Source organism: Hypanus sabinus, chromosome 12 (genome assembly GCF_030144855.1).
Source record: "Hypanus sabinus isolate sHypSab1 chromosome 12, sHypSab1.hap1, whole genome shotgun sequence".
NCBI classification, from domain to species: Eukaryota; Metazoa; Chordata; class Chondrichthyes; order Myliobatiformes; family Dasyatidae; genus Hypanus; species Hypanus sabinus.
The window spans coordinates 71781744-71793965 of record NC_082717.1 but is presented as its reverse complement, the minus strand read 5'-3'; the positions used below and the strand labels follow the sequence as shown (position 1 = coordinate 71793965).

Genomic DNA, 12222 nt, shown 5'->3' with positions numbered 1-12222 from the left:
TCCACTAATTCTATGACTAAAAAGTGAAAACCCTTTTCCAAGAAAATCTTAAGATTAACTCTCATTTTGCTTCTGCAGCTGTTTTAAAACCTTAATTTGTTTTTTTTTCAAATTGCAAGTACTTACAGAGAATGTACCAAGTTATATACAGGATGACAGACTAAAGGAGCATCGGTCTCCTACCACAGAATGAAGGTTAGGCTAAGGTTCATTTCTTCCTACTCATTTAAAATGCTCACCTACACTTCCGTGAAGGTATCAATTTGAATGAAGCAGAATTTCAGAAACAACTAAATTTGCTCATGACAAATGTTAAATGGGTATTGTTAATTGACCAATTAGCACACTGAAAAGGCACAAAAGACTACAGATATCTTAATCTGGAGCAAAAATCTGTTGGTGGAAATGTGGAGATCACCGTTTCAGATGAGACCCATCTTTCATCGGTGCAATTGTATTGATATTGGTCTGACAACTGATTGACTGCTCAGCCTTAAGGTATACTAATTCAAAAATGAAAAAATTGTATGGCTTGCACGAGTCAAAACAATACCATTACTATTTAGGTCCTGACTGCTCCTCTGCTTTGATTTAATTATGTGACATCTTTAAATTACTGTAGCAAAGTAAAAACAAAATAAAGTGGCAACATTTATAATAGGGCAGGACTGTAAATAATGGCAGTATTAAAGTGATTGGATGATTTTCTGTTCAAATGGTAAGATAGGGTTACAAGAAAATAATGCTATGCAATGTTTGGAAGTAATTTCAAACTGTCAACTGAATGGCCTTGTCCTGATCAAAATTTCAGAACAATTTAATTATTGAATGATATTAGTACAAAGGTTGAAGGATTTAATGACATAAATAATAAATGGTTCTAAATCTACCAATATTCAAAATCCAAACATCTTACAAAATCAAAATGTGATTCTTTGCTCTATGGACAACATACAATGAAGTTTGATGTAATGTCTTGGTGAGTTGGGCAATGCTATTTAAAAAAATGTGCTCCATTCTCCAAAAAAACAAATAAAACACATGGTTACCAGCTGTGGTGTACTATTTTTCTAATAGTTACAAAACAGGATGATTAAATCGTGACATGGCCATCTGATGTATGATCAGATTTACTTGTGGTTGAAATTCATGACACTGCTGACAATTGTGTACTCTGTATTTGTACAAGTACAAAGAGGATCTGAATCAAATTTCATCCAAGCAAACCTAATGACATTATTGTTGTGTGTTATGTTAAGTAGTTCATTGCAAGCATCAAAAATGTCAAAAACAACTAGTTTTCTTTCAAATGTTTCATGACGGAAATGAATACCATATTTGTGTAATGGGGTGAAGAAAGAAAGTGAAAGATTATTAAGATTATTTCTTTTTAAGTTTGAAGTTTAAATGCCCCATTGCCAAGTCTTCATCATAATTTTTTCTTGGTGTCACTGGACATTCTCTGGAAGCTGCAAGATTTTCCCTAGACTTTTTTTTCCCCTTAAGGAACTGTCAGTTAATTAATTTCATCAATTCAAAACTCGTTAACCATTGAAAAGTCCACTGACATTGACTTCACCAGAACTCCTCAAAACTTAAGATAAATGGCCCATAATTCTTACTATGAACCATTTTGTGTTCATAATACTAAAAAAATTAAAAAAACATTCACAGAAATCAGAAAAAAATACATTTATTTACCCTCTAATTCAATTTTCTGCAATTTCTTGCGAAGAATCAATCATAAAATAAACTTTACACATGAAACACTGAAGCAAGTATACTTAGTAATGTTTATCATTTAATCACTTTAAATTTTCAATTGAAGAAGACTGAAAACTGCAGCCATTGAACTAACTCATTCCACAATGGCTGTGCTACCTTGGTGGGAAAATTAAGACTGGACTATAGGTGGGCCCGCTTTTCGAATGTTTGCTGTTATGAAAGACCTACATTAGTACCTGTTTTCGCCAACCAAAGAGGATTTTCGCTTTTACGAAAAAAAGACGCCCGCTTTATATGTGTGTTACCCTGAGAAAGACTACCATGACCGTGAAGCCTTGTGCGGGCAGTCATGCGCACATGCATGTACGTACGTATGTGTGTACGTGCATAGGCGTGTACGTGCTAATTTTCTTTCTCCACGTTGATCTTTGCTCGCTGTCTTCCCGATTTTGATAAGTGAAACTGCACCGTACAAACAATATTTCTATTTTTTATAAGCTGTGTATTTATCATATCATTCCTGCTTTTTCTATATGTTTGTGTTATTTTAGGTTTTATGTGTTACTTGGTTTGATTTGGTAGATTATTTTTTGGGTCTGGGAACGCTCAAAACATTTTCCCCATATAAATTAATGGTAATTGCTTCTTTGCTTTACGACATTTCAGCTTACAAACAGTTTCATAGGAATGCTTTACCTTCGGATAGTGGGGGAAACCTGTACTTCAATCTATAGGAAGTATAATCGTGCCATCATCTGCAAAGTGAATTTATTATCATGTAGATACACCTAAAAACTTATCATGAAAAATGGTGTAAGCAAATGACTAAAATCATCCGATAAGACCTTAGCCCAAAAATATCCACATGACCTACACTTATACACTGCCCAACAAACCTAGCTGTGATAATAGAAAAACCAATAAAAACAATTATTGCCAACATTTTCCGTTTATGATTTATATTTCTAGCAACATGGCATTTTATATTTTATTAGAACAAAACTAAAGACAAGAAAGTATATGGAGAGGTTTAAAAAGTTGTGTTATAATTCTTAAAGCAGAGACCAGGAGAATATTCAGTAGAAGTGTGAAAAACGACAGATAGGTTTGATAAAAGAATTATTGATTGATAATTATTGATCCAGAATGATGAAGTAAACAGAGGCAAAAGAGCTAAGGTGACAATGAAATATGAATTATGCTGTGTTGCAATGAGAATGCACTGTCTGAAATGGTAGAAACACTCAACTACATAAATACTTGAAAGGAAAACATATAGTTAGCAATGGTAAAAGGGCAGATGACTGGGACTAATTACACATTTAACTGAAATATTGGTAAGAACATAGTAGGTCAAATGGCCTCCTTTCATCTAGTACTATTCTATCAAATACTCCTTAAAACATATGGCATCGAATATATGGATGCTACCAACTGAATTAAATTTGTTCAATAATCAAACTTTTCCCGCATTCAAAGACAATAAAGGAAATGTAATATGATAGGTACTGCGTAACATTTTGTTCTTTAATCCATCTACTATTTTTTCAAAATCATAATGTACATACCCCTGAGTGCTCCAACAGCTCCAAAATTCAAAGTTTTTCCATCCATTGTACTGGCATCACACTCTATATCTCCTGAGAGATTTAAATTGGAACCCATTCCTGCATTAGTGAAGGGAGAGTCCTAAAGAGGCAAAATTTGATGTAATTACACATACTAAAGAAGAAATAAATTATTTCCCCATTCTCCAATTTTACAGACCAACAATTCAGAAGATCTGAAATAAAACTTTGGGAGAGAGTACTTCCTTCACTATCTATTATTACTGAAATCTTTCATACAAGAACAGAAGCACCTCATGAATAAGCCGGCTCCTCCACTCAAAAAGATGATGTGTGATCTAGCACTTGTCTCCACTTTCCTGTCATTTACCTCGCAGAACTTTCCTATGCAACACAGGTAAAGCAGTAATTCACTTCTCTTAAATTAGTTGTACTGCATCTAGTATTCACAATGCAGTATCTTGTGCAGTGGAAGAATTAAACGCAGACCAAATAATCACTCTACAGAACACCTCCTTTCAAGCCACACAGACAATGCTGAATATCCATTCACTTAGCATGTAATGCTCCATTCCACTGTGACCTCTATGTCTTTAGCCTCCTACATTACTCCAATGATGCCTGGCGGAAGCTCAACTAAAGCACATCATATTCCAATAAGCTTCAATTACCACCATCAAAACATGATATAAGTTTACAATTTCAGGTAAACCAATCACTCCACCCCACCACACACTATGCCCCTTCCCCACCCCTGCTGAAGGTGTGGATGCAGTTTGTATATATTTCTTGTGTTTCATCTGATTTCCGTATAAATTATGCCAATTTTATCTTAAACATAATTGTTACTTTAACAAATTTGGTCTGTATGGTGTAATGAACATATCCCGTGTTCTCTCCAACAGCCACTCTCTGTAACTTAAATCTATGTGGTTTCATGAGCTAAATATTTCTATCATTGCTTTTATCTCATAATCCTCAATTTCCTTTGTTCAAAAAACCACTGCAGCCCAGAATATATTCAATGACAGCCTTCACATCTTTCTTCAGTAATAATTCCAGAGATGCATACCTTTCCCCAGGAAGGAATTCATCTTTGCCTCAACCTCCAAGTCAGATGTCACCCTAATGTGCAAATATATTGACAGTCCTTTTTAGTTGCTGGATCTAAATCCTGGAAATGCCCATCTAACAGAATATTGGGAGTACTCATACCAAAATTCTGCAGCATTCAATAAGGTGACACACCACCCCTTATCAAGGACAATTAGATTCAGAGAATTAGGCAGCATGGAAACAGGACCATCAGCATAACTTGTCCACACTGACTAAGATGCTTATATTAGCCATTTGCCATTGTTTGACCCATGCCTTTAAACTTTCCTATCCTTGTACCTGCCCAAATGTCTTTTTAACATTGTAATTGCACTTCTTCGGGCAGCTTGTTCTACATACCACCACCTATTGTGTGAAAAACGTCCCCTTCAGATCCCATTTAAATCTTATCCTTTCATCTTAAACCTACATCTTTCAGTTTTCAAGTGTCCTTTCCTGGGCAAAAAGACTACCAACTAATTTTAAAAGTCTTTATAAAGGTCACGGTTCAGCCTCCTTCATCTCCAGGGAAAACGTTTCCAAGCTATTCAATATCTCCTTATAACTGAATCCCTCCAGTTCAGGCAACTTTCCAGTGAATCTTTTTTACACCCTCCCTAGTTGAATCATATCCTTCCTATAGCATGGTAACCGTAACTGCTATAACCCCATGGCCAATAAATGTTGGACATGTCAGTGACCCCGAGACGTTGAGAATTTAGAACAAAACTTAAATGGTCAATTCTATATTTCAGAACTACATTTCTTGCTCTAAACTTACCCCCAGGCAAACTATTGGAGCATACTGGTACATTATTATATCATATAATAATGTCCCTCCTGCATCTAATAAAGTGGCCACTGAATGTATGTTTGTGGTCTTCTGCCGCTGTAACCCATCCACTTCAAGGTTCAACATGCTGAGCATTCAGGAATGTTCTGCACACCACTGTTGTAACTAAGTTACTGTCGCCCTCCTGTTAGCTTGAACCGGTCTGGCCATTCTCCTCTGACCTTTCTCCATAACAAGGTATTTTTGCCCAGAGAACTGCCACTCACTGGATTTTTTTTTGTTTTCCCGCACCATTCCCTATAAACTCTAGAGACTGCTGTGCATGAAAATCCCAGGTGATCTGTAATTTCTGAGATACTCAAAGCATCCTGCCTGGCACCAACAACCATTCCATGGTCAAAGTCACTTAGATCACCATTCTGAACAACACCTCAACCTCTTGACCATGTCTGCATGCAGGTGCAGGTGACACAGCCCTGCTTGCCACAACGGAAGAAGACCTACAAGCACGACTCAATAATGTTGCAAGTCTCTGCTGAATTTGCATTGCTGATAGATGGCAAAAAGACCAAAGTTATGGTGATAAACAAAACTGCAATTCAAGCTGACATCTACATCGGAAATGACAAGATCAAACAAGTGTACTCCTTTATACACCCTGGTGCAGAACTAAATGACACAAACGAATGTAGCAAGGAAATAAGGCGAAGGCTAGCAATGGCACACACAAGCGCTACCAAACTCTGGAACATCTGGAAAGATAGATCTGTGAGCACTGACACCAAGATACGCCTCCTCAAGAGTCTTGTCTGGCCAGTAGCCCTATATGGCTGTGAATCATGGACCCTAAAAGCAGCTGATGAAAAGTTGACAGCATTTGAGATGTGGACATACAGACGGATCTTCAGGATATTATACATTGAAAGGAGATCCAACAATTTCATCCTGGAAAAGATGGGCATGAAACCATTACTTCTGGAAACTGTAATCCAAAGGAAACTTCGTTATTTTGGACACATCTCAAGAACTGATGACACACTGGAACGCACTGTGCCTGAAGACAGAGTAGAAGGAAGATGCTCCCGAGGCATAGAGAGGACAACCTGAATTGACAACATCAAGAAGTGGACCAGCCTCACGCCAGAGATGCAAGAGGTTTGACTGCGGACAGATCACAGTGGAAGAAAGTGGTCACCGAGGCTCTGGCAGAGTATGGCACATGATGATGATGATGATGAAGGAACTCAGCAGGTCTGGCAGAATCTATGGAGGGGAATAGTTAACGTATTGGGTTGAGAACCTTCATTTGATTTGAAAGATAGCCGGTTATAAGGAGGTGATGGGAAGGGGTAGAGCAGGCGCTGTCAACTGGACAGGTGGGGAAATGTGTTAGGCATAAGGAGGAGGGATAGAGTGAATATAGCAAATGAAGCAGAGAGGTGATGTGGAGGTAACAAACGGCTGCAGATGATGGAATCTGATAGGAAAGGACAGTTAAACAAGGAACAAAATAAGAAAAGTTGGCACTTCAGCTCTGGATTTTCCCCGAGGATTTACTCCCGAAGCTTTCCCCATGAATGGGGAAAATGCAAGGCAGTGAGTTTGAGACCAGAGTTTTCTTTCTCCCAGATGAGCTGCCAACCATTGCTGACAAGCCCCATCTGCCCAAAGTGACTGGTTTTAAGGTGCCAGTAACCCCACCTTTGCCCATTCTCCTGTCAGTAGAAACAGTTCTGCCAGGCTTAGTAGCTAAGCCATTGGTGAAGGCCAGTGGCTGGTTTGGTTGTCAGAGGCTATTTGAGACACACGCCGTTGGAAGCATTTAGTGGGAGCTTATCCCCATTACCGTCCCCAGCTGTAACAATCTTCATATAAAATTTTGAGAGGTATAGTCGGGTAGATAACCAGTGTTTGTTTCTGATATTAGAGACATCTGAAACTAGAGGAGATGGTAGAGGCAGGTACACTAAAAACATTTAAAAGACCTCTGGAGTGGTATCAGAATGGACAGGGCAAAGAGGAATATTGAATTAATACAGGCAAATGGGATTGCTGTTTGCAAATTACGCAGTCTCCAACTCTGGCTCCAGTGCCGACCTCGGCTGCCCCTACTTCCAGGCTGAGACCATCCACACTGCCACTGGGCACCTGGCTCTCCTTCCTTTACCACTACTCCCAAACCCTACATCTCCTGGGCTCCACTGTCACCTCTTGGGTTCTCAGAGCCTCCATCTTCCTCCTATTTACATTCCCTGAACATCCCAACCCTCCCCTCTCCTCTGACCAAAACTCTTCCACCCCTCTGATCCCAGCTTTAATACTTGCCATGTCCACTAATCTCTCCAACCTTCTCCTCTCTGAGGTGGAATGCTCAGTGAGGATGATACCTTTGTCCCCTTCGCCCACCACAATTCCAAGCTCTTCTTCCATTGCCTCAGTGTCCAAGACCACTTGTTTGGCAAGGATTCCCCACCCAGCACTGATGACTCTCCTTCTCCCATCTCCAACCCTCCTCCTCTTCTTGGACACCTTGCTCTGGTTTTCTACCTGCTCTGGATCTTTTCATCTCTAATTGCCTTCAGCACTCCTCTCTCCTCTTCAAACCTTACCCTCTCTGGTCCCTTCCTCTCTCTCTCTCCACACCAATCCCAACCTCAACATCAAGCCTGCGGACAAACGAAGTGCTGTTGTAATCCGGTGGTCTGATGTCTACCTTGCTGAGAGTGGGCAGCAAATATTACGACATCTCCTCTTACTTACCACTCAGAACCCCAACTCAGAACCATCAGGACATTGTGTCTGACACCATCACCAACCTAATCAACTCTGAAGACCTTCCATCCACTCCCACCAACCGCATAGTTCCCTTACCCTGCACTACTCATTTCTACTCCTACTGAAGATCCACAAACAAGACTGGCCAGGTAGGTCCATTGTTTCTGCCTGCTCCTGTCCCACTGAACACTTGTCCACATACCTGGACTCCATTTTATCCCCTTTGGTTTAATCCCTCTTCACCTGCATCCATGACACTTCCAATTCTCTTCATCTCCTCAACAATTTTCAATTCCCTGGCCCTGATCGCTTCATTTTCACCTTGGAGGTCCAGTCGCAAACACTTCTATCACCCATCAAGAAGCCTTAAAGCTTCCCACTTCTTTATCAATGACAGACGCAACCAGTTCCCTTCCTTGGTCTGATAGAACTGGTCCTCACACTCAATTTCTCTTTTGGCTCCTCTCACTTTCTCCCAACTCAAGGGTAGCCTTGGGGACTCACATGGGTCCCAGCTATGCCTGCTTTTTTGTTGGCTATGTGGAATAATCTATGTTCCAAGCCTTCCCTGGTAATATTCTCCAACTCTTTCTTTGTTACATTGATGACTGCACTGGTGCTGCTTTACGCACCCATGCAAATCTCGTCAATTTCATCAACTTTCCCTCCAACTTCCACCTTGCCCTTAAATTCACTTGATCCATTTCTGGCATCGCTCTTTTTCTTGATCTCTCTGTCTTCATCTCTGGAAACAAACTGCGAACTGATATCTTTTATAAACTACCGACTCCCGCAGCTATCTTGACTACATTGCTTCCCACCCACCCATTGCCATTCCCTTTTCTCAGTTCCTTTGTTCCTGCCACCTCTGTTCCCAGGAGGAGGTTTAACTTCCCAGGACATCAGAGAGCTCCTCTTTCTTCAAAGAATGGGGTTTTCCTTTCTTCACCATTGATGCTGCCCTCATCCATATCTCCTCCATTTCCTGGACATCCTCCACATCCAGCAAAAACATTCTTGGTAACATCTGGCATCTTCAACGAGACTCTATCTTCAAACACATCTTTACAGGCCCTCCACTCTCTGCTTTCCATAGAGATTGGTTCCGCCATGATTCCCTTCTCCATTCATCCTTCCTCACTAATCTCCCTCCTAGCACTTATCTCTGCCATTCACCTCCTCCCTCACCTCCATTCAGGCCCCACACAGTCCTTCCAGTGTGGTAACACTTAACCTGCGAATCTGTTGAGTACATCTACAGCACCTAGTGCTCCCAATACAGCCTCCTCTGCATTGGTGACAGCCAACATAGATTAGGGGACCACTTTGTTGAGCACCTACACTCCATTCGTAAACAGTAGAATTTCTCAGGGGCCAATCATTTTAATTCCAATCTCACTCCCATTCCGACATGTTGGATCCCAGCCTCCTCTGCTGCCACAATGAGATCACTCTTAGGTTGAAGAAGCAACACTTCATATTCTGTCTGGGTGGTCTCCAATTTAATGTCATGAACATTGAATTCTAAAATTTACTCCAGCAATTTCCCCCCTTCTCTCTTCTTCAATTTCCCCCTTCCCACTCCTTCTCTTCTCCTCACTTGCCTATCACCTCTTCCTGGTGTCCCTTCTTCTTTCCTTTCTCCCATGATCGACTCTTCTCTCCTATCAGATTTCTTCTCCAGCCTTTTACCTTTTCCACTTATTACCTCCCAGCTTCTTACGTCATCCCCCTTCCCTCACCCACCTCACTCAACCTATCACCTTCTAGCAGCTACTCCTTCCACCTTCTTATTCTGGCTTCTTCTCCCTTCCTTTCCAGTCCTGACTAAGGCTCTTAGCCTGAAATATTGACTGTTTATTCATTTCCATAGATGCTGCCTGATCATTTGTAGGATTTGTGCTTGGGATTGCTATAGATAGGTATGATGGTCACATTCAAAAGGTTTTAATTTGGCTGCTTCAACTTCTTATCCTTTATCAAGAGTGTAAATTTTTGTGTTTGTACAGCAGGATGGTAAAAATTAGAGCACATTCTCAATGTCAATACGAAGAACATGGTCATGAATAGCATAATCCAATATCAGTTGCAGTTTCCTCTATACTTTTCCAAAAGGCAACAATTTCAGCATTTTTCTTATTCCTTTAAATAGTCAGGTGTACTTTCCAAGATTATGGATTCATCTTAGAACTGGCCAGGAACTATCCAAATTAATTTGCCAGCGGACAGTTAATAATTCCATTACCTCATGCTAAATGATTTAACAATGAATATCATCTCAATGCTACCCAATATCCTGTCCATGTATCAGTCTGAATCACAATTCCAAGTTAAGAATCTAAGGTTCATGAAATTAACCAGATAAAACTGAGATATCTCAGGCAGGAATTTGTTCTCTGTTTTATATTCTAAATGCACAAGTCACATATGCATGTACAAGTCCTTTTCTAAAATGGGAATCAATGAAACTAAATTCCAGACCAGAGTTCAACCACCCTTATGACACTATTAAATGTGAACCAGTATAGAAGCCAAATATAAAGAAACGTAATAAAACCAAACCTAAATTTGCAACTCCAATTAACAGCTGAAATGACAAAGGTAGTGCATGTTTATAAAAACAAATTATTCTTTCTAATGATCAAAAGGATCTCCATTTGAAATGGATGCCTCTCTTTTTTCACTGCACATAACCTGTAGAAGAATTTCCAACATTTCTTTTTTAATCATAATAAACACTAATAGAATACAAGATCCTTTCTTCCACTTTAAGAATTGTGATCAATTTATTTACATAGATAAGAGGCAAAGATATAAAAAGTTTTAAAAACAGAACATAGGGTTCTATTCGATCTCCTCTCTGACCCGTGACAGGAATACTGAAAAGCTAAAAATATGAACTACGAGCAATGTTATCTGCTCATATTCTTACCTCTAATTCAATGAGGGCTGCTGCCACTACATCAACAGCAAGGGCACCTGTTTGCAGTTTCTCTATTGCCTAAAACATAAACAGTTTCTCGTTGAAATACCTTTAAATATTTAAAGTAATTTCAATGCTGAACTACTGTTTTCAGCATTTTGTGAAAATTTTCAAAATAGTCCTACCTTTTGGCAAGCTTTCTTGCAAACTTGTTTATACTCCTTTGCTTTTGATTCAGAATGATAACCCGCTCCTAAAATAATCATATTTTAAGTAAGTAATTAGTATTTAGGCAAATTATATTATTCAGACAGTATAAGAGAATGAAATTTGACATTTGCAGTTGCAAATAACATAATAAATAATTGTAACAAATTACATAACACACTTTGCCAGAATCAAAGTGTAAATAAAAACTGGTTTCCTAAGCATTCGACAAGGAAATGTGTTCCAAGAAACACCTTAATGGTATAATACTAATGGTATAATACCAGTATAATACTACTTTGCGAAGATCAAATCTATACCATATTTTTGCTAGTTCTAGCTGAAATGAAAACTGGCCTCTTCCTTTTAGGGTTACAAAGCAAGTTAGGACACTTGGGATTCATTTTCATAATCATTGTCTTTAGATAAACTTGTCTATCTTAGACACTGTATGAATTAGCAGACTATTACTGTATCTGAATTCTCCATCCATCTTGACTCCAGTGTGCAAAGTACTTATTTTCATAAAGTGCAAAAGAAAACTAATTCCGAAGAAACCATTCCCATATTAGCACTTTCAGAAGAGATGGAGACTTTTTTTAAATATAAAAGAGAGTAGACACCTCTAATATTTACTCAAAAGAACATTAACGAATAAGCCTCCAAGGCTGGATGAGATTAATATGAGAATGCCATAAGAAACAAGAAAGGTACAGCAACTGCTTGGATCCTGACAGAGTTCTGCATCGACTATTCCAAAAGACTAGAAGGACAGATTAGGGAGAGTCAGCAGTTCTTTTTGAGGGGGAAATCCTTTCTCATGAATTTGAGTTCTTTAGAGGAGATAACCAAGCAGATTGATCAAGGCAAGTAGACAGATGTTGTTTATATGGACTTTAGTAAGGCATCTGACAGGGTCCCTCATGACTGGCTGTTAAGGTCATTGGGATCCAAGGCAAGCCGGCAGATTGGTTCCAAAATTGGCTCAGCGATAGGAAGGATGCTTTTCTGACTAGAATTCTATGGCTAATGCTATATCACAACGATCAGTACTGAGACAATTGCTGTTATGATACACTGTACAGTAATGACTTAGATATGAATACAAGAGGAATGAATAGTTATTCTGAAAATGA

General features: G+C 39.2%; 1 protein-coding gene across 4 annotated transcripts in view; it reads right to left on the bottom strand.

Annotated features, from left to right (window-relative positions):
- The window catches only part of tasp1 (taspase, threonine aspartase, 1), a 147170-nt gene that overhangs the window by 127098 nt on the left and 7850 nt on the right, over positions 1-12222 (bottom strand). For all 4 annotated transcript variants that reach the window (XR_009515149.1, XR_009515150.1, XM_059986205.1 and 1 more), the window contains exons 2-4: positions 11065-11132; positions 10889-10957; positions 3294-3414 (exon numbers count right to left, since the gene is read on the bottom strand). Coding sequence is in view for 2 of the 4 variants with exons in the window: in XM_059986205.1 (XP_059842188.1) it covers positions 3294-3414; positions 10889-10957; positions 11065-11132 (258 nt within the window). In the remaining 2 variants the exon portion in view is untranslated. The remainder of the gene's footprint in view (positions 1-3293; positions 3415-10888; positions 10958-11064; positions 11133-12222) is intronic.